The following is a 23,497-nucleotide window of genomic DNA, read 5'->3' on the forward strand; positions in this document are numbered from 1 at the left end:
GATTGAGAGAACAACTCCTCCTCTAAAACATTAATCCTGTGAGCAGTCCGATGATACTGTTGACCAAACTGTCACTCAGTGACATTCCAGAGATAGGTATCTATTCACCAGAAACTAGGTTTACTGCACAGAGGTCAGAGAAGCTTGCCAGGTCTTAATGCCTTTCAGCCATTACTGGCAATGTTGTGACTGTGCCCAAATGTGAAAGGCAGTGTTATCATATTACCTCTCTTGGCTTCCAGCTTCCTTGACTTCCTGTGCTCCATTAAGACATCCACTGAATGAAGCCATAAATACTGCATTTTTCTCTGCCCACTGCTTTTTAATTTGCTATTTGAAAATATTATTAGTCAAAGTGAGGGTATTATAAATAATCCCACCCACCATGCAGCACTAATACACAACCAGAGAGAGGTGCTGTTTCCCTCTTGTTTCTCCAGTGGACCGAAAGTGAGGTTTTTCTCAAAAGCTACTGGGAAAAAGTTGTGGCATTTTCAGGGAGTGGGTTTAGGGGGAAAGAAGGGTTTCATTATGCATCTTGAACAGAACAGAAAATACTAAAGTAATTGATTTGGAGTGGATATATACATAATATACATGATTTTGTAAAGTTACAAGTGTAAAATATTATTTTTATTAGATTAGAAACAAACAAGCTAGTTTACTGCTTAATGCTTCTCTAACTACACTATAATAGCAAATCTTTTCCTACAGATATGTACTTCTGTATTTCATGTACAATAAGTATGTAATCATCATCATGGCTAGGCTTCGTGAATGAAGATTTGGGAAGGGCTCTACCCACATTCGCTACAAGTGCACTTGTGGCTAAAAAGGCCAACAGGAGATAGACAAGTCCAGTTGCAAAAGGCACAGCAGAAAGACTCCTTAGGTGCTAAATTCTGCAAGGTACGATTCTTTCTGTGTTGTCTTTTCTCCTCAAGAGTGATCCTGCGTGTGTTCTCAAAGGTATCAGCAGCATTATACATAGTGTGTCTCCAGACCTCCCGATTGGAGGCCAGAGTAGACCAGTTATGATGATCAATGTGGCCAAGGCTGAGATGTTGTTTCAGGGAGTCCTTGTATCTTCTCTTTGGGGCTCCTCTCTTGCGGCAGCCAGTGGCAAGTTCACCATAAAGCAAGATCTTAGGGAGGCGGTGGTCCTTCATCCTGGAGACGTGTCCTGCCCAATGCAGCTGTGTTCTCAGTAACATGGCCTCAATACTTGTGACTGCTGCTTGTTCTAGAACAGACACATTAGTCACGTAATAGTCCAGTGGATGTTTAGGATTGTATGGAGACAGTGTTGATGGAGGTGTTCTAGGAGTCACAGGTGGTGGCAGTAGATGACCCATGAATCGGATCCATATAAAAGAGTCGACAGCACTATGGCTTTGTAAACACTGATCTTGGTGCTTTTCTTCAGGTGTTTATTCCGCCAAACTCTTTTATGGAGTTTTCCGAAAGCACTGTATGCCTTTGCTAACCTGTTGTCTATCTCTCCATCGATCTTACCATCTGAGGAGATGATCCTACCTCAGCAGTAATTAAACTGTTGGACTGATTTGAGCTCTGGTTCACCAATGGTGATATGGGGATGATGGAAGACTTCCTGAGGAGTAGGCTCATAGAGAACTTCTGTCTTCTTTAAGCTGACTTCCAGCCCAAAAAGCTCAACAGCCTCTGCAAAGCAGGATGTTAAACACTGCAGAGCTGCTTCTGTGTGGGCAATGAGGGTGGTGGCGTCAGCGTAATGCAGCTCCCAGACAAGATGGTTTAAGGTCTTAGTGTGGGCCTTCAGTCGCCTTAGGTTGAATAGGCTTCCATTGATACAATATTGGATGTAGATACCGTTTTCTTCAAGGTCTGCCATGGTCCTTTGGAGCATCATGCTGAAGAAGACTGTGAATAGAGTTGGTGCAAGAACGCAGTCTTGTTTCACACCATTGGTTATTAGAAAGGGCTCAGAAAGTGCATTGCCATATCTGACTTGGCCGTGCTGATCCTCATGACAATCATTTTAAGGAACTTGGGGGGACATCCTAAACATTCCAAAATCTGCCACAGACCTTTTCTGCCCACAGTATCGAAAGCTTTGGTGAGATCAACAAAGGTTACATAGAGGCCTTTGTTCTGTTCCCTACACTTCTCTTGCAGTTGTCTGAGAACAAATACCATGTCTGTGGTGCTCCTGTTGGCTCTGAAACCACAGTGGCTTTCAGGTAGAATTCCTTCTTCTATAGTGGGTATTAGTCTGTTCAAAAGTATTCTTGCCAGGATTTTGCCAGCAATGGAGAGCAGAGTAATAGCACGGTAATTTGAACAGTCTGATTTAACTCCTTTCTTCTTATACAAAGTGATGATGACTGTGTCACGAAGGTCTGATGGGAGTTCACCTAGTTCCCAACAGCGCACCACAAACTCGTGAAATTTAGCATGTAGTGCAAGGCCCCCATGTTTCCAGACTTCAGGTGGAATTCCATCAACCCCAGCTGCCTTGCCAATTTTCACCTGCTGTATGGCCTTGAGGATTTCTCCTAAAGTGGGGGCAATATCCAATTCATTCTTCACCGGTTGCTGTGTAATGTACTGAATTGCTGAGTCTTGCAGTACACGGCTAGTGCTGAAAAGAGTCTGAAAGTGTTCAGACCAATGATTCAGAATGGAGGTTTTTTCTGTCAAAAGCGTTTGACCATCTGCACTGAGTATAGGGCTTTTGACCCGATATACAGGGCTTTTGACCCGATATGTAGGCCTGTATTCTGTTTTCAAGGCCTCATAGAATCCTCTGTAATCACCCGTAACTGTGTATAATTGAATTTTTTCTGCTAGATTGATCCACCACTTGTTCTGGATGTCACGGAGTTTCTGTTGGAGCTTGCTGCATGCAAGATGAAAGGCTGCTTTTCTTACACAGGATGGCTGTGCAAGGTGTGCTTGGTGAGCAGTTCTCTTCTTCCTCAACAATACCTGGATCTCTTGATTGTTTTCATCAAACCAGTCCTTGTTCTTCTTGAAGGAGAACCCTAAGGATTCTTTGGAGGACTGCAGGATACTGTTTTTAATATGGTGCCACTTTAATAAAGTGTTTCAGGAGAGGGATCAATAGAATGATTTTTGAGCCAAGTTTGAAGATTTGCTTGGAATCTCTCTCTCACTATGGCTGTTTGAAGATTGTTAACTTGGAGCCTCCTCCTTGGAATACCACCCCTTTTAGGTTTGAACTTAAGGTTGAAGTTAAGTTTACAGTGCACAAGTCGATGGTCTGTTTGACATTCTGCACTGAGCATCACGTGGGTATAATGGACATCGTGAACATCTCTCTGTCACACCAAGACATAATCAATGAGGTGCCAATGCTTAGATCTAGGATGCATCCAGGTTGTCTTTAGACTATTTTTCTGCTGAAAGATAGTATTAGTGATGGTGAGCTGTTGCTCTGCACAGAATTCTAGCAGAAGGTGTCCAATATCGTTGCAGTTTCCAACACCATGCTTGCCTAATACTCCTTTCCAGGCTTCAAAGTTCTTTCCTACTCTCATGTTGAAATCACCAAGGATAATGATCTTATTGTCTGCGGGAATCTTTTGGGTAAGGTGGCACAGGTTGGTATCAAATTTATTTTTTTTGGCAGGGTCAGCTTGGAGAGTTGGGGCATATATACTATAGAGGACAACGTGTTGCTTGTTGTGTAGTGGAAGGCATAAGGAGATAATGCGATCAGAATGATCTGTCGGCAGATTTTCAAGTTTAGGGACAACAGAGATTCAATCATGAAGCCTACTCCTGAGAGAAGCCTTTTGGTTCTGGGTTTACCTGACCTAAAGAGTGTATAACTGGCACCATGTTCTCTAAGGTTGCCTTCCTCATGGAGACAAACTTCACTGAGAGTAGCAATGTCAATGTTGAGACGTGACAGTTCGTGGGCAATTAGGGCTGAATAGCACTCAGGATGTCCACTATCCACAGTATCAAGCACGGTTCTGATGATCCAGCATGCTAGTGTCAATTTGGGCACACCTTTGAAGGCAGGTGTGTGCTTTTGTCTCTTGAACTTTGTTTCACCGTATCAGAAGATGCCCGTTGGTCTGCGGTTAACCAACTGGGTGAAGGTGGAGGTGAGCTTTGGTTAGGCCACCTTTTCTAGGCCCCTCTCCGAGTGGAGCAAGCAGTGCTGTCCTTGAAAAGGCTGCTTGGTCATTCAGGATGCTGCCGAAAGAGACTGTCATCTCTGGGGTGAGTCTCAGGCGACAAATATCCTGAACCGCCTGCATGCAGGGTTGGGTCTGCGGCTTCCAGTGCACCTTTCACCTGCCGTTTCGACCCTCACCTGTCGCTACAGGGCTTTGCAAATGTGGATATCACCCTCGAGCCTGTGCAACAGAGTTTTTTAGGTGAGACACAGCATGCGCTGAACTGAACCCACCCTTTAATCCTAAGGTTCATCTGCCAGGGCCGAGCAAGCTTGGACGGTGGCAGCGAGGTCCTCAGGACATAAGTATAATTAGAGTGTTTTTCTCTTAGATGGATGGCTTTACAGGGCTAAGCGAGCTCCATCTGCCCAGGTTTGGAATTAGAGTTGTCCTTCTCCTACGATGACTGCCGGAAGGCTAGTGAGCCCACTACCCATGGACACATTTTATCTGACCCTTCAGTTTTGACCTGTCTGGCATGGGAGACCCTGATGAAGGCATGTACCATCACCAGCATAGCTCACAACCACACAGGGGCACACAAGCTACTTCCCCATTAAAACGGTTAGGGCAAGCCTTTCACACTCTACTTTTCTCCCAGTCATCTATACTTGGACCCAAGGATATTCCCAGGGACATTCCCTTGCCCTGAGCACCCTTTCAGGATGCTATAGTTCCAAAACAAACCGTTCCTGGGCAGTAGCCGCAGGTGAGCCAAAAGCAAACTGTTCCGGTCCCCTCACCCACCTGGGGCTCGGGTACCTCCCATGGCCCCAGCCCAGCCTAAACCCCACAACCCCCCAGAAGAAGCCCCTATCCACCCTGACCTTACCCTCTCCCCACTGTGTTACCACAGATCTTCCTTCTTCCTTCCTGCCTACCTGCGACACTCCAAAGAGGACTGCTCTGCCCGCCCTCCTGCCAGTCTGAGGACCCTACGGACTGTCCATCCCCCTCCCCCAAATTAGACTGGCAAACCTCTGTGCGCTCTGAAGTTCCTCCTCTCCTCTCCCTTGAGGGCGCAACCCCTGGCACTGCCAGGCAGTGTGGTGCGACCGCCAGGCAGTGTGGCGAAGTATGTAATAACGTATGGTAAACTTACTAGCATTGACTGGAACTATGTGATAACTTAGACAGATTTGGAGAGACAAGTTACAAAGACCTATACTTCCTGACTGAGAGTCAGATGTTCCTTAGTTCTCTGCATGACAGTGTACCAACAATCCCATTGCTCTGTGACATTCTGGATGATTTCTTTTGGTACTTGATACTTTTGATTCTCCTGTAGCATGCTCATGACATTTCAGTCGGAGCTTTCTGCGTGGAAAAGCCGAATTTGAAAGCCTCAAACAATTCCGTGAAAAGCTTCAGTCTACAATAATGAGCTTCATGGAACAACACCTTTTGCTTGAGGAAAACTTCAGCTGTAGTTCTCAGCTGTATGCAATTTTACTGTGCTAGTATTAGTACAAATTTCATTTCAAATTTCCCTGCATGCCCCTTTTCTCCTTTTTATCAGATACTTTCAATAGAGTATTAAACAATACATTTTTATTATCATAGATTTGATTAATTTTCCAATGATGTCTCCACATATACGTTTTTCTAAGCAGTTTCCTTTTCTGCCATATACTGTGCTTTCTATCTTTAATGGAAACAAAACACACTTTTTGCCTAGAGACGCTGTGGAGACTACATCTGGAGATATACAAAAGTCATCTGGACATGGTTCTGGATAACCACTTCTAGGTGGCCCTGCTTGGTCAGAGGGGTTGGATGAGATGATCTCTCTACTGACTTCGACCGGTGTGTGATTCTTTCAAATTAGACAGCTAAACTAACAGGGAGGCTCTACTACACCTATTGTAGGTCTTCACTGGCCCATTAACACAATCCACAGCTGAGTGCTAACAAAGTCAGTATGTGGTAAGTCTGTAACAGCTGTCCTCAACTTTCACTGATAATTATTCTCATTTAAATGACATAATATTTAATATACTGTTGTTGAATGTAGTAATGGTAAAATTCATGCCTCAAGGGCTACAAGGGCTACAAGTTTTAGCCAGATACACTGAACTGTGATTTAATGGTGTAATATAGGCCTTTACATCATTTAGATGCATAGGTCACAATATCACTCTGTATAAACATCCATATGTTGCATATATTGTGATCATTCCAAAAGACAATTAAAACAAAATCAATACAAGCATGATTCTACCACCTTTAAAATAAGAAAACTACTGGACATGGAATTACATTCCATGCTTGTAATCACAGAATCACAGAATCAACCAGGTTGGAAAAGATCTCCAAGATCATCAAGTCCAACCCTTGATCCAACACCACTGTGGTTACTAGACCATGGCACTAAGTGCCACATTCATTCTCATCTTAAAAATCTCCAGGGATGGTGAATCCACCACCTCCCTGGGAAGCTCGTTCCAATGTCTGATTACTCCCTCTGTAAAAAATTTCTTCCTAATATCCAACCTAAACCTCCCCCGGCACAGCTTAAAATCATGCCCTCTTGTCCTACTGCTGGCTGCCTAGGAGAAGAGACTGACACTCACCTAGCTACGACCTCCTTTCAGGGAGCTGTAGAGATGGGGTCTCCCCTGAGCCTCCTCTTCTCCAGGCTGAATAACCCCAGCTCCCTCAGCCTCTCCTCACAGGACTTGTGCTCAAGACCCTTCACCAGCCTTGTTGCTCTTCTCTGGACCTGCTCCAGCACCTCAATGTCCTTCCTGAACTGAGGGGCCTAGAACAGGACACAGTACTACAGGTATGGCCTCACCAGCACTGAGTACAGGGGAAGAATCACTTCCCTGGTCCTGTTGGCCACACTGTTCCTGCTCCAGGCCAGGATGCCATTGGCCTTCTTGGCCACCTGGGCACACTGCTGGCTCATGTTCAGCTTCTTGTCCATCCAAACTCCCAGGTCCCTTTCTGCCTGGCTGCTCTCCAGCCACTCTGTGCCCAGCCTGTAGCACTGCAGGGGGTTGTTGTGGCCAAAGTGCAGGACCCAGCATTTGACCTTGTTGAACCTCATCCGATTGGAATCAGACCATCTATCCAGCTTGTTCAGGTCCCTCTGCAGAGCTCTCCTGCCTTCCAGCAGATCAACACTCCCCCCAGCTTGGTGTCATCTGCAAATTTGCTAATAGTGGACTCAACCTCCTCATCCAGATCATCAATAAAGATATTAAACAGGACTGGGCCCAACACTGATCCCCAGGGGGACACTACTTGTGACCAGCTGCCAACTGGATGCAGCCCCATTCACCACCACTCTCTGGGCCCGGCCCTCCAGCCAGTTCCTAACCCAGCACAGAGTGCTCCTGTCCAAGCTGTGGACTGCCAGTTTTTTCAGTAGAATGCTGTGGGAGACGGTGTCAAAGGCTTTGCTGAAGTCCAGATAGACACATCCACAGCCTTCCCCTCATCCACCAGGCAGGTCACCTGATCATAAAAGGAGATCAGGTTGGTCAGACAGAACCTGCCCCTTCTAAGTCCATGCTGGCTGGGTCTGATCCCTTGTCCATCCTGTAGGTGTTGTGTGATTGCACTTAAAACAATCCGCTGCATAACCTTGCCAGGCACTGAGGTCAGGCTGACAGGCCTGTAGTTTCCCGGGTCCTCCTTCAGACCCTTTTTGTGGATTGGTGTGACATTCACCAACTTCCAATCATCTGGGACCTGCCCAGTGAGCCAGGACTGTTGGTAAATGATGGAGAGTGGCTTGGCGAGCTCTTCCGCCAGCTCCCTCATCACCCTAGGATGGATGCCACCTGGTCCCATAGACTTGTGAGGATCCAAGTGGTTTAGCAAGTCGCTAACTGTTCCCTCCTGAATTACAGAGGGGCTATTCGGCTACCTGTCTCTGTCTACCAGCTCCAGAGGCCAATTGTTCTGAGGACAACCTGTCTTACTGCTGAAAACTGAGGCAAAGAAGATGTTAAGTACCTCAGCCTTTTCCTCATCTTTGGTGACTATGGTCCCCCCCCATGTCCAACAAAGAGTGGAGGTTTTCCTTGCCCCTCCTTTCGCTACTGTATTTGTAGAAGCACTTCTTGTGGCTAACAGATGTGGCTAGATTGAGTTCAAATTGTGCCTTTGTCTCTCTAATTTTCTTTCTACATGACCTAACTATATTCCTAAACTCTTTGTGAGCAGCCAGCCCTTTTTTCCATAGCCAGTAAGCTCTCTTTTTTCCCCCAATTTCCTTCAAAATCTCCCTGTTCAGCCAGGCCAGTTGTCTTCCCTGACAGCTTGCCTTTCAGCACATTGGGACGGCCTGCTCCTGTGCGTGCAAGACTTCCTCCTTGAAGCATGTCCATCCCTCCTGGACCCCTTTGTTTTCAGGGGCTGTTTCCCCAGGTACCCTATGAACCAGTCTTCTGAGTAGGCCAAAATCTGCCCTCCAGAAGTCCAGCGTAGAGGTTTTATTGATGGCCCTCCTTGCATCCCTGAGCATTGAAACCTCTGTCATTTCATGGTCACTGAAAGGCCCCAGATGGCCTCCAACCACCACATCTCCCACCAGCCCCTCTCTGTTTGTGAACAGCAGGTCTAGTGGGGCCCCATCCCTGGTAGGCTCATTTACCAGCTGGAGGAGGAAATTATCCTCTATACACTCTAGGAATCTCCTGGACTGCCTCTTCTCTGCTGTGTTGAGTTTCCAGCAGACATCCAGAAGGTTAAAGTCGCCCACAAGAACAAGGGCTGGTGATTTTGAGACATCCACCAGCTGCTTGTAGAATAATTCATCACCCTTGTCATCCTGGTTGGGTGGTCTGTAACAGACTCCCACCAGGATACCAGCCTTGTTGGCCTTCCCCCTGATTCTGATCCACAGACACTCAGCCTTATCATTACTGACCTCAAGTTCTACAGTCAAGAGACTCTCTAACATATAGAGCCACCCCTCCACCTCTCCTACCCTGCCTGTCCCTTCTGAAGAGCTCACAGCCACCCATGGCAGCACTCCAGTCATGCGAGTCATCCTACCACGATTCCGTGATGGTGACTACAGCACAGCTTTCCCGCTGCACGATGGCTTCCAGCTCCTCTTGTCTGTTACCCACGCTGTGTGCGTTGGTGTACATGCACTTCAGCTGGGCTGCTGATTTCACTTCTAACTCTGGCTTTCCACCCTCAGGGTCATCTCTGGATAGCCTGGTTTCAACCTCTTCCCCCTTCAAACCTAGTTTAAAGCCCTCCTGATCAGCCTCAACAACTTATGGGCTAGAGTTCTATTGCCCTTGCAAATATATAATTACGCCTAACTATTAATCCCATTTAGTAAACAGCAGATTTCTAATGTTATCTCTTAGATATGATGTGGTTTTTTTCCATGTATTCCTTTGCAAATCATATTTCTTCATCGCTCTTGATCAGTAGCATTTAGAATCTAGAATCTAAAATACGATGCAATATGTATGTAATGCCATTACAGTACGTATTTCTGTAGATATCTCTCATAAATCTATCTTCATTATATATACCTAATATCTATAAATACATATAAACAAATATTTCTATCATATATACATAAATATCAACTGTATGAGTACCATGGATGCATACTTGCATGTAAATTTTAGACTGGTAATGGAAAAAAAGGATCCTGTTGCATCTGAACACGTGTAACCATTAACTTTTACAAAACAGACACCTGAGAGAATCCTAAAACAGTTAAAGAACTCCATTCAGTATATATTCTACCAAGAATAACAAGATCTCATTATTAAAGTAGTTCTCTTTTTAGTTCTCTTTTTCTAGAACTGTTCTACAATTTAGCGCACTTTTCTGTGAAAATCTAGGTATAGAGCATTTAAGAATATGAGCACAGAATGCAAAGACTTCCACAGAATCACATAAAGCTAATTTACTTCTTTCACACAAAAGACACAAACTGAAGAGACAGAATTTCGCAGATCAGGAATAAAGAATCCCATATTTTCTATGAAGTGCCAAGCACACTATTATTTCCTAAGAAAATAAAGAAATAAATCAGAAACTAAAATTTTCAAAGTTTTTCAAGCATGTCCACTTCGATAACTGGATGACTTCTACATGATGCAGAGCTCCCGCAAAGTCAGTAGCAATTAAGAGAATTCATAAGTGTGTAGTATTAGATTATTAATCAGAAATAGTCTTACAAAATGTAATAAATCACTTTGGAACCCAAAAGACAATGAAATTCTTCAGATAAGCACCCATATATATTTATGACCATATTCTTAAAGCAAGCCCATCCATGTTTTTGTTTACTTATTTTATGTTTTGTTTGTTTATCTATTTCAACCAATCTGCATGTAACACTTTATTTAAAGCTTCCTTTCTAACATGGCCTTATAAACAGGATTTTTCTGCTTATACATTACACTGTACAGATACTTTCCAATACTACCATGATCACAACCTCTTTTCTTCCATACCTTATGTCTTTCTAAAGAAGGAAAGAAAAGATGAAGGAGCTATTGACTTGTATCTCAGTTTCATAAGTCGAACAGTAGCCCTTGAAACTTTGTCAACTGCCTTTGATGAGCAAATCATGCTTGCAGATAGCTAAGCTCAGTATCTGCAGTATTCAAGATATTTCCTACAATAAGCATAAGCAAGTACAAATAAATACTATGGTATAAAGGAACCTGTATTTTTTCAGCTTAGGAAAAACAGAGTCTTTTATTTTGCCAATACCATCATTAGTCTTAAACATGCCAGACTGAATTTACTACATTTCCTTGTACCTCTTTGGGCACAACATCACTACATCCATACAACAACAACCAAAAAAATCAGTTAACTGGGTTTGGAAACATGCTTTGCTTTATTTCCTACCTGAAGAATGTAGCCTCGAACATAGTCTCGAAGTGTCCAGCCTAAGCCATGTAGAATATGCAACACCTCCTCTTGCTTCAGTACACTGAAAAGTCGATCAAGCAGTATCTTCAGTCGCACAGGGACAGCCTGAGTGCCGTAGAGCATCAAGCTGCTGATGTCAAACACAACATTGGACTGCACAATCTCCACTTGGGTTGGGTGGTAGAGATGCTGAGTACTAAGTTTGTCCAAGGCTGAAAGAAAAGGGTCAAGTATAAGTAAAGAGTAAAGAAAAGACAAGAAAACAACCCCAAAGCATCATGTATACACATCATATTTGGCAGATGCACTTATTTTTCAGAGAAATATCACCTGGATGATTCACAGAATCACAGAATGGTTTGGGTTGGAAAGGAGCTTTAAAGATCATCTAGTCCAAACCCTCTGCCATAGGCAGGGACATCATCAACTAGACCAGGTTGCTCAAAGTCCCGTCCAAACTGATCTTGAATATTTCCATGGATGGGGCATCTACAACCCCATTGGGCAACCTGTTCCAGTGCCTCATCAGCCTCATTGTAAAAAATTTCTCCTTTATATCTAATCTAAATCTACTCTCTTTCAGCTTCATGTCCTTGTCAGAAGTCCCTCTCCAGCTTTTTGTAGGCCTCCTTTCAGCACTGAAAGGCTGCAATAAGGAGACCCTGGAGCCGTGCCCAAGTTTCTTTTCAACTCTTCCCCAGGCTGAAGAACCCCAACTCCCTCAGCCTTTTCTCACAGGAGAGGTGCTTCGTCCCTCTGATCATCTTAGTGTCCCTCCTCTGGACTCGCTCCAAAAGGTCCATGTCTGGGGACCCCAGAGGTGGATGCAGTACTCTAGTGAGGTCTCAGCAGAACAGAATGAAGGGGCAGAATCACCTACCATATCCTGCTGGCCATGCTTCTTTTGATACAGCCCAGGATAAGGTCAGCTTTCTGGGCCGCAAATGCACATTGCTGGCTCATGACCAGCTTCTTATCCACTCAGGTACCCTGAGTCCTTCTCTGAAGGGCTGCTCTCAGTGAGTTCATCCCACAGTCTATACTCATGCCTGGGAGTGCCCCAACCCTGGTACAGGACCTTGCACTTGGCTTTGCTGAACTTCATGAAGTTCCCATGGAACCATCTCCTCAAGTTTGTCCAGGTCCCTCTGGTTGGCATACTGTCCTTCAGGTGTATCAGCCACACCACTCAGCTTGGTGTCTTGTGCATATTTGCTGATATTCTCACTATGTTATTGATGAAGATATTAAACATAATTTTCCCAGTATGGACCCCTGACTCATCACTCCTCATCAATGACCCCACTCATCACTAACGGTGCAGTCCAAAACAGGACTTCCACAGATGCAGTCCAAAACAGGACTGGTTTCCAAAGGTCACAAATAATTTTTAATTCCTATGGTAAAAGGTTGCTCAGCTGAGACTCAGAGACTACAATACACATAGTTCAAGAGAAATTTATGATTAAATGATGACCAAGACTGAGGCTATCCAGAATTGACTGAGACTGTTAAAGGTTTGATACTTAATCTCTAGAGGAAAAAAAGAAAAGATACACCCTAAACCCCCATTTTTAAACATGTTAAAAGTAAATCCCCTGATGTACCATAAATTCCATCAGGAATTCACTACTACTTGAGTTGGTTAGTTTTTTCACCTCACACAAATTTAGAGATAAAGCGAAGGGAAGTTTACAGGACGAAGGTAGTCAAGCTCTCGTGAAGTTACGTAAGAAGGAACTGCATATGACATCACACATTTTACTGACTACCAGTGTTCAAATTTAATTTTATTTCTATTTTATGGACTAGGCTGCAGTACCTAAAATACTTACTGCTTTTTAAAGAAAAATTTCTAAGCATTTAAAATAATCTTATAGGGACTTCTCTTGTACTTTGGTTTCTTCTTGGTTTATAGTCACTAGAGAGTTCATGTACTCTTGATAAATTGCTTTTGTACATATAGAGCACAAAGGCCCTTATCATTTACTCGCTGGTTTCATTCAACACATTTACTCCAAGGACTACATTGTCAAAGAGTTCTGATTTCCTCATACTTCATTTCTTGCAACTGATTTTTCTAATCTTTTCTATTCTAGTGGCTAAGTCAACTTTGAATAAATAGCTTTAATATTAATTTAACATTCAAACAAGATAATGAATTAGCAAGGCTAGGGACTGCAGTCCTGTGTGTCTCCATAGGACATTTATACTGAAGAATATGAAGGCTGAGATTTTTTTCTTCCAAAAGCTCTTCTTCTGAAGTACTTTGGCTATATAGGCTTCATGAAGTGGAATGATTTATTTACAAAGTCTAATGAATGGGATTTGATATTTTTCTAAGGTGGTTTTTTTGCTTATACCATACCAGATGTGTCCTCAAAGTTCTCAGTAAGAAAAGCCGAGAAAATTGATCTCGTTACTTTGCAGGTTGCGCCGTATGTGTGTTAATATGTATGTATGTGTACCTGGGGGACAGCACAACCCTTTGGAAGGAGTAAAAAAAATTAATTGTTTTCTAATAGATATAACACCTTCTACCAGACTATTGAAATTATTGAGTGGATCTGGATCACCTTGAACTTTCCACCTTCAGTCTTACAGAATGAGAACAGTGTCCAAAGACGTTAACTGGCTTCTCCAAGTTTAGACAAATTCAGACCAGAGCCAAGACATGAACGGATATTTTCTGAATACTCAGTGCTTTTTAATCACTGCATCATACTATATTTCTAATATATCTAATATTTGTTGTTGTTTCTCTCTACTTAACAGTAAATACTATGCCCACATAGTGAGGAAAAACAAGTTCTTCCAGCCAAGGAAGGCTTGTCTTGCTGAAGATTTTAAGGTCATTATTCCACTGTGATCTAAGTCAAAATGACTAAAGGACATCTTTATCTAAAGGCTATTGGGTGGATTACAAAACTAATAGCTAGAATGAGATTACAAAACTCTGTGGACATATACTCACTTCACGTAGTGTGACCACTCTGAAGATAATAGCTTTGGAAAGCCTGAGATGGAATAGAAGTCGAAAAGAAATAAAAAAGGTCCTTCAAATTACTAAGCACAGTATCTGACCAGTGGACAGAAACTTCTACAAGATAACCTGTACTGGTCCATTCAACTGCAATATTTGTTTTCAAGTAGTATTATCTATAGATATCTGATTCTGAAAACACATGCATGAATAAAAATTAGTATCATGTTAGAATACCATTCCAAATGACAGTGAAATTATCTCCAATTTTGATTCGTGGTCTTATTCTGTATATTATGTAATAAACAAATAAGCAATGAAGTTTATCCTTTTAAAGTAGAAGACAGGATGTGCACTGAAATGTGTAATTTATAACACAGCAAAACATATATTATTGTATGGGTGCATAAGAACATTTGCAAGCTAAAGACAGACCTCACGTTACATGGAAAAAAAAAGGTTGTAAATGAAAAGAAATGAAAGGAAACACAGTTATGTTCATATGAGAAACAACAGAATCATAAGAATCTGAAATTCTTTCAAACCATTGACTACTCACACCCCTTCAACTTGTCATGAAAATGAAAATTTTCACTCCAATTTGTAATTTATAAAAATTTTCTTGTTTCTTTAAAAGACAATGCTAAGGAGAATTTGATCACTCCTCTGGTACCCTTAGTGAACTAATGTCAGTGCTCTAGGTGTATTCAAGAGGCCATTCATATTGATAGACAGATACTTTTTCAGGTAAGACATAAGAAAAGACCTTTCTCATTGTTTTTCCTATAAGAGTATTAGCTTTCTGATTCTTGACAAATCTCAGAGTAGATAGTTGTATTCTGCTGTCCTGAATTGCTCACATGACTTTATGTGGATAATGCATTCCTCATCATATTCTGTTCTAAACTATTTGTTTAATTTATACATGCTAATGAACAATGCCCCGTTTCACAAGTGAATACATTCAACAGTATCTGCAGCAGCGTATGACTTAAATGCTTAGGAGGCTTCAAGATTAAATATGCTATATAAAAGAATGTGTTTTATTATACCTGGAAAATAACATAAACAGATGTGTCATTATTAAGAAGTTATCAGTGACTGATCATAAAGCACACATTAAAAGTCCATTCAAGGTGCAATGTGAGGTATTACTCAGATTTTGTACAGTTTCAGTGGGATCAAAAGTTCACATATAAAAGTCTTAACATGTTTGTGACGTTTTGGTTGTAACCTGCACAATCTTTTCCAAAAATGCGACTATGATGGGATCAGTTATGTGCTTAACTAAGAAAGATTCCTTTTCTTAACAGCCCTGTTTAATCTTAGCACTGTCTTGATAGTCTGATATTCTTTAATTCAATATAAGTGGAAAGGTGTTCTCTGATACAGGAAGAAGAGATCCAAGGGATCTTAAAATCACGTACTTGCTGAGCATTTAAGATTTTCATGGAATGGCCTAAAAAGACCCTTGTGCTTTACTTTGACAACATTCACTTGAGTAATATTTCTGTGGTGAATTCCAAATTTCAAGTACTTGTTTCAGAAATTTGTACCATTTAAAAAAAGGGAGGCCAAAAAGGATTATAAAGAAGTAGAAGACATGACAGAAGACTGCCTTCAACACCCAAAAATTACCAACTGGATAATTAGTATAGGAATTAGGGACCTTTCAGCAATGTTTTTCCAGTATCAAGTATGCACCATAATAATTTAGAATATTTCAGTTGGAAGGGACCTGTAATGATTACCTAGCCCAACTGCCTGACCACTGCAGGGTTGCTCATCATTTAAAGCATATTAAGAGGCATTTTCCAAATGCCTCTTAAGAAGGGAGAGTCTTGGGGCATCGACCACCTCTCTAGGAAGTCTGTGGTTTGACCACCCTCTTTGTAAATAAATGCTTCCTAATGTCGAGCCTGAACGTTCCCATGTTGGCTTATTAACTCTTTACCTTCTGGAATAGTAAACAAAATCCCCAAGATTTTAGAGAGAATCTACTCAGTATAATCTGAATTGTAAAGAGAACTTTGAAGTTATTTCAATATCAATCTTCATATTACAGCCTGAAGTATTCTTATTATGCAAAATTCCAGTAAAAAAATCTTTATACCTATTTGTAAAAACTCAACGAATAAACTTTTATGTTCCATTTGTAGGTTGTTTTTTTTTTTAAATGTAGTAAAATGGGAAGGGGAAATCTACTCCATCAATTATATTTTTTTACTGGAGTTTTGGGACTCTGTGTAATTCAAAGGAAATTAAGTACAAAGGATACATTAAAATAAGGCTAAGCGCTTCTTCAATTCATCAAAAGACAGAAAACAAAGACAACATTTTTCGTTTCATCTATACTGTGTCCAGTTCATAGGCTCAGTTCTGCACATTTACTCATTGCCCTTAGACCCCTTCCTTCCCAATGTGCAGTGAAAAAAAGTCAATCAAATTAAAAGCCATGCCTCTGAGCAGATTCCGCTTTTGTCAAGTAAAAGAAATACAATTACGCAGTGATGAATTTTGTACTTTGAAGGTCTCATATTATTTTTTTAATAACTACAATAAAAGCATAAAAGCACGACATTTTGCCTTTACTGAACAGAAAAGAATTTTAAATATCCTGGTTTTAAGCAACTGGAGTTGTAAACACACATATCTCTTGCTAACTTCCTGATCCTAGATAAAAATTTTATTGTTCTAGAGAGGGATGAAAAGGTCTAGTGAAACGCTTCCTTTCAGTTTATTTACCTGGTTGTGTATCTCAGAAAACCACAGAGAAGAGTCTATAGGTTGCAATGGGTCATTATGGATCTCATTCCATTTCAGTTTTAAATTTGGGCTGCACAATATAACCACTATAGATTTTCCTGCATACTCCCTAGCCAGTTCCCTAACTTACCAAAGAGGAATACTATTGGAGTATATACATGCATACACACAATGATACAAAACATCATCATCTTTCTGTGCTTACTAGATTCGTTCAAGAGGAGGAAAATGAAAAAAGAATCATATGTAGTTTGTATCTAGACAATAATAGAGACATTTTTGAAATCTAAATAACTGGGCCACTTTTTGCAGCAAGAGAAACTGAAATTGGAAAACAGATTAAATATACAATACCAACATAAAATGATTCCATAATACGGTTGCAACTACAGTGCATCGAGTATGGTAAAAGAGTGACAGTGCTGAGCACTGTAGTTTGCTGTTGATTTTAGTAGCAAACATGAACAGCTTCATATTTTAAGAGTTCTTTTTTTCCATCAATTGCAGTAAAAAATAAAGCACTAAATCCTTTCAAGAACAGAAGGTAGCTTAGGAATGACTGAAATGCTGGAGGGACAGACAAACTACTGCAGTCATAAGAGGTGGCCTAAGCCACCTCTGCATCCTCAGAAGGCAGACTTAATACCACCTTCAACATGGTGTAATGCAGTGCATTTTGAAGGTGGAAAAAATTGCTCCTCAACAATATCATGCTTAGAAGGTGACTAAAGACAATAAAATTTGTGTCTACTGAACAGCTCAAATATTTTCATTGTGTAAGAAATTATCCCACTCCCAGTGCAGCACTGAGAGCAGGGGACATTAACATTTATATGAGAGGGTGAACATCCTGAATCAGTCTCAGTATAAATTTCAGCTACAACATGGCATCCCTTGCTGAACTCCATTTTACTTCTGTCTTCATTGCTTTCACAATTTAATCCATACAGCAGAGCAATGTTCACTGAAACTCTGTGGATTTCAAAAGATCATGGAAGGAGAGTAAGTAAAGCAAATTCTGATTCATAGGCAAAACCAACTTTTCATTATGCCTTTTATTGTACTTAAAAGCTAATAATGGAAATCACTTGCCAAACGCATTTAGTCTCTGACAGAGATCACATATGTGATCTTCTAATTTACAGCTTGCATGTACAGATGTTCACACTTAGTAAAAGGATACTTAATAGCATTTTAAAATTAAACATGTGTTGATAATAGGTGTTGCAAACCCAAACAACACGGCAACTAAACTGATATGTCTTCATGCCTCACCATGCCTCATGCTCTAACAACATTTTTATAACAGATCAAAAAAAACCAACCCAGCGCTTCAGTTGCATGTAAACAAAATAAATGTTATTTAAAAAAGACTGAATGAAAACTTTCATTAGTTTTTCTATCTATGATCTGATTCCAAGTTGAAACATTTAGAATGCTACTAGGTTTATGTAGCCAACAGCAGAACCACAGTTTGTTCACAGACATCGCTTGCTGCCTGCAATTTTTTTATCCCTTTGCAAAACTTTGAACCCTCTCCAGCTTTGACACACTGCCTCTTCAGTTAATAACTATCAAGTTTCCCCTTGTCTTCTGTCTACTTTTCTTTGAGGCAATTGCGCACTCAGCACCCCGAGATAATAACACACATCTATAAGATAAAAGCAATAGCATTATTGTAATTGTCTGCCTTTCTCTCTTTAGCCTAATCTTTTTTTCCCCCAGTTTTGACTGCCTCTGTGACACCTGTTTTTGTCTCCTCTGATCCTACGACAGGTTTTCTGCTGACAAGGTTTTTGCCTGACAGAGATTCTGCCAGACAAGAACATAATAAAATATGAAGAACTGCTTGTCAGAGTTTCTGCCAATGCTTACATGAAATGGGGGGAAAAAATAAAAAGTCCTTTTTTTTTTAAAGGGGCCCTTTGCTGGTTCCTTTTGGCCTGTCAGGAAAACAGCCTCCCTGGCCAATCCCTGCAAGCCAAACAGGTGTTTTCTTTCGTTTTCTTTCTATACTAACTCCTTTTTCTTCGACAGTGGAAAATATGAACCAAAAAAACACAAAATGTTTTCTCCTAAAAATTAAGGTTAGACTTAACTTTATGTAGGGGTACCTCAAGAGCATGTCTTTGATTCAGAACTGGCTTTCTCAACTAATTATAAAAATAAAACGGTAGGCTTTTTCTCCCTCTTTCTTGTTCACAGCTAATGCGTTCAAAGGAACAAGTTGTAAAGGACCTACACCCCAAGTTCTCAGAAAAATATCTGGGCTACTAGAAACTTCCTGCATAGGCAGACTGCAGGAAGGACAACACCTGACTGTGGGGACCATGGTAGGGAAGATGAGACAGAGCCTCTTCTGTGGGATTTGGACCTTGTGTTCCACTTTGTCAGTGTGTGCATTTGTGCCTACGTAAAAAGAGGACTTCAGCATGATTATCCAGATGATTACCCTGATGGAGAAAAACATGTAGATTAATCTTGCAAGCATCCCAACCCACAGCTGCTTTTGTGTGTGCTGGTATCCACTGTCACCTCTGCTACAGACAGCACTATGGATCAGTCCGTGGTGTCACAGTCTTTAGTGCTCCAACTGATCTCTATTGTGCCAACAATCCTCTCTGCAGATTTCCATCCTGGATTCTGAGGCCGTGGGTCCAGAACCACTACTAAAGCTCAGGCCTGGACCTTCATTTCCCACCTCAGCTACACTGTAGGTGTGCCTGGCTATAGACCCGTCTTCTAGATTACCCTCAGAACCATGTTACTGGTCCTCCTCTCTAGCCCCACCTTCTTTCATTCCTGATTGAAGCTCCTGGATGGACCCTGGATGAACCCTGCATGCCAGAGATTGCTAGTGGACATCTATGAGTATCTAGTTTAGTTTACCATGGTCAGACCTCAAGGAACTGTGCTCATGATGTAGACATGGTCAGTGTTCCTGTTGGCTTTGACTTCTGGCTCAGACCTTTTTTGTTGGGCAGGCCCACTATCGTTGCTCTTTGACATAGATTAACAGTGTCATTATTGAAACCTAGAATCTGTAATGGAAGCTGCCAAATAAATAATCTCATACACTTTGACTAGTCATTCATCTTTGAACTTTGTCTCTTGTCTCCAAAGCTAAATGTCCCCTTTCTATCAGCCATTAACACCTTAAAACTATTCTCTCCATTAATAATGGTGAGATAGGGTTTAATGGTCCTAAAATCATCTGGTTGACATATTATACACAGTGAGATATAAGCATATTTGGGAGTCTTGGATTGTGGTCTGGATTTGAAGGATTTCCATCTTAATCCTAATGCACCTCAACTCCATTAACTGTGATTCACAGAAATTCTTGGTTGGAAGGGATTTCTGCAGATTGTCTGGTGCATGCTTCTAATGAAAGCAGGGCCTTGGATTAGGTTATTTTTTTGTCCTGCCAAGATGTCTTTAGTATTTAAAGGGGGGGAAATTCCACCACTTCTCCAGGCAGCCTATTCTACCTTTAATGCATCCTTGAAAACTGCAATGAAAATGCAACAGGCACTGCCCACCTCTTAACATCATTCTGTTTGAATGGAGTATGGTGTGGCAGATGTATTTCACAAAGGCAAGCTAAGACCACGGTGGTGTTTCAGTTCAGGATGTAACTCTGGTTCAAGCCTATGAAACTTTCTCCCACACATGTTAAGCCATCTCAGTTTTTCCAGGAAAACTCGCTGTCTTTAAGTTGCTCACAGCTGAAGATGTTCAGACCCTGTGAAGACTGGTTCATAAAACTAGTCCTACCATTCATCCACCTTTCCCATCCCAATTCAGGTACTGTGACCATTTCACAAATCTCCTGTTAAATACACTTCAGAAAAACTGACAATTAGACAACAAAGTCTCTGAGACTCATGTTACACATTGCTTGTATTATCTTTTCTCCTTCCAAAATCCAGATGGAAATGGAAACACTACTGTCTGCTAAATTAATCTGGGGCAAGTTTCCTCATAATGCCATAGCTCAAATTGAAATTATCCTTGTAGATAAAAAAAAAAAAAAAGGTTTTTTTTGTTCAATTTCAGATTTGCAAAACAGAAAGCCGAGGTAAAGTTACTCATGATATGATTGTTATTTTGAACATCTGAAAGCAGCATGAATTTTTTATTCTTGAAGTCAAATCCCATTTTAACCTTATAAAATATATGGGTAGGGATTATTTCACTTAGAGCTCTTTCAATTTGCATTCTGCTTAACCTAGAGAACTCTAGTTAATTAAGATGTTCCTATAAACAATTAAGCTTCTTTTAGGATTGTTAAGAAGATATAAAAATTTATGATGTAATAAAGTGCAATAAAATGATAAAGTGGTTAGCACAACACAGCAATTCATGTGCAGCAGTGTAGGTGTTAAAAGAGACAAGCAAGCAGGTACTGTCAACTAAACATCCTGGAGTGGATGCATGTCATAGAAGTTCACCACTACTTCCCCACAAATCTGTTGGTGATTTGCACTCCCAAGTCCCACAGAATTTATCCTGCTCATCTGGGAATCAAGTAGTGAACACCAGACACTTTTGCTCCCATCTGAAGCTATGGCATGGTAATGACTTTCTTATCACCACCGTTAAGGGGGTAAGATCATGGGTTTCACTGACTACCTTTCCAAAAAGCAGCCTCTACTGTGACTGGAAAGAGGAATTCCAAGTGCTAATTTAAAGTCCTTGTTTTTATTGCCTTTGCTCCATCTTGCACATAGCAAGTTTCTTACTGGTTTTCTTCCTCAAGAAGAAAGGGTAAGGTATCATTATCCAAGACATGTCCTAGAATTTTATCCTATTGTATTGGGTGTACTAAATGAGATCAAGCCTTCTCTGTAAAATGCAAATTCAATAATAATGGGCACCAAAATAACAATATCTTGCACTTTTTAAATGTCTTTAGTCTAAACCTTTATTTTATAGCCAAACAATGGCAATCATAGTTTAAAAAGTGTCGCAAATTAGTATCTGATGGTAATAATGCCAATTGTGTGAGACCAAAAAATGCGATTACTAAATTAAAAGTTTTTCAGACAATAAAATGTTCACAATGAGAAAGGATTTCACTTTGAGATGTGAATATAACTCATCCCAGGAGAAACAGGCACTATGCTTCTGAATGGGTCATGGTCTCTTCAGGGCTTACAGGGCACTGGAGTGGTCCTTAGCTGCATGCTTAATGTCTGGTCAGGTATAATCCCACCTGACCATGTCTGAAGGACGTTGGCATATTCAAACCCAGGACTGTGAGCCAAGAAAGTTGGGGAGAGTGGGAAAGGTCTAACCTCTTCCTGACTGATTAACGTGCGCTGGCAGTGGCAGGGAAGAAGAGAAGAAAACATTTTAATTTGAACAGATCCCCAGGGAAACAGATCCCCAGGAGGTATGAGTGTGAACACATGTAAGTTAGAGCCTGTGGTTTACTTCCAGGGAAAAGATTACTCAACACCTGAGGATGTCAAATTTACATGAGAGTTAAACCCTTGACCATATGGTTATGTAAGTATCATCTGAATACAAGGATGGAAAAGGAAGGTATCTTATTTGATCTTGGGGCATCTAAGCATTAATTTTTTTCTGTCACTTCTGTCTCATAAACCTTTCGAACAGTATTATTTGTCTTGGATGCCCTAATACCTGGATTTGCTTTTATCTCAGCATGACTTGCATTAAGGGTCATATCAGAGTAACCCAAAGCAAACACTACATCACATCATTCCTAAGAATATGGTAGACTTTAAAAATAAGTACTGGATCAGAGTACCCACAAGATAACAGAGTGCATTTTCTCTGTGCTGCATTGGCTGCTTTGGGAAATCCTGCTGAAGGGAATCAAAAAGGAATAGCATAAGCAGAAGACGGGCACTTAAAAAAGTGTTTACCAGTAATGAATGTTAATCTTGTAAGGTTCCTGGAAGCAACTTAGTAATGAAAAATATGCCTCAGCCTTCAGGGTCAAAAGAAAGTTGTAACAGATGGATTAAAATGATTTTGTCAGTAAAAGACAGGAAAAGCCAGACTAGATCTAAAAGAGTTTTACTTTAAAAGTCATGAAAAGCTAGCTTTCATTATCAATGAATTGTTGAGAATTAGTTTGCTAAAAGTCTCTATATAACTAAAAAAAAAAAGAGGAAGAAACATGTTCTCGTGATTTTCTCAAGTAATTTTAAAGCATTTCAACTAATTAAATAGATTGAATGGAAGCAAACAAGTGTGTTTGATATGATAAATTGTGACTATTTTTTATATCCAAAGGAACAATATAGAAATAACCTGATTATTTTACTACTCAACTATAATCATAGGATTAAATTTCTCTTTTTTTTTTAATTTACTCTCTTCATAAAAATCTCCATTTTTAAGAAAAGAACAACATGGCAGTTTTGTCAACATTTAGAGAGACTCTAAAGATTGTTTTGTTTTATTTTGTTAGGGATTATCTCTGACTTTGCAAACCTGGATTTCTTTCACTTAACAGCTTTGGACTGAGACAAATGTAGCAACTCAGCTAAATTTTATTTCAACATAGCACTCATCTTCATTCTTGTCTCATTTCCACACAGTTCACATTTAAAATATAAACCTTCTTCATGAACCAAGTCCTTTCAGAAACTTCAAGTTAAGAGAGAGAGATGTTATTACTAAAATTTCCACAGCATTCTTCTGTTTC

General features: G+C 40.7%; 1 protein-coding gene across 2 annotated transcripts in view; it reads right to left on the reverse strand.

Annotated features, from left to right (window-relative positions):
* Nucleotides 1-23,497, reverse strand: part of BNC2 (basonuclin 2) — a 299,095-nt gene that overhangs the window by 105,951 nt on the left and 169,647 nt on the right. For both annotated transcript variants that reach the window (XM_018080995.2, XM_008934775.2), the window contains one exon: nt 11,040-11,275. In XM_018080995.2, coding sequence (XP_017936484.1) covers nt 11,040-11,275 — 236 coding nt within the window. The remainder of the gene's footprint in view (nt 1-11,039; nt 11,276-23,497) is intronic.

The sequence above is a fragment of the Manacus vitellinus genome, unplaced genomic scaffold, assembly GCF_001715985.3.
Source record: "Manacus vitellinus isolate BGI_N305 unplaced genomic scaffold, ASM171598v3 scaffold_50_pilon, whole genome shotgun sequence".
Taxonomy (NCBI): domain Eukaryota; kingdom Metazoa; phylum Chordata; class Aves; order Passeriformes; family Pipridae; genus Manacus; species Manacus vitellinus.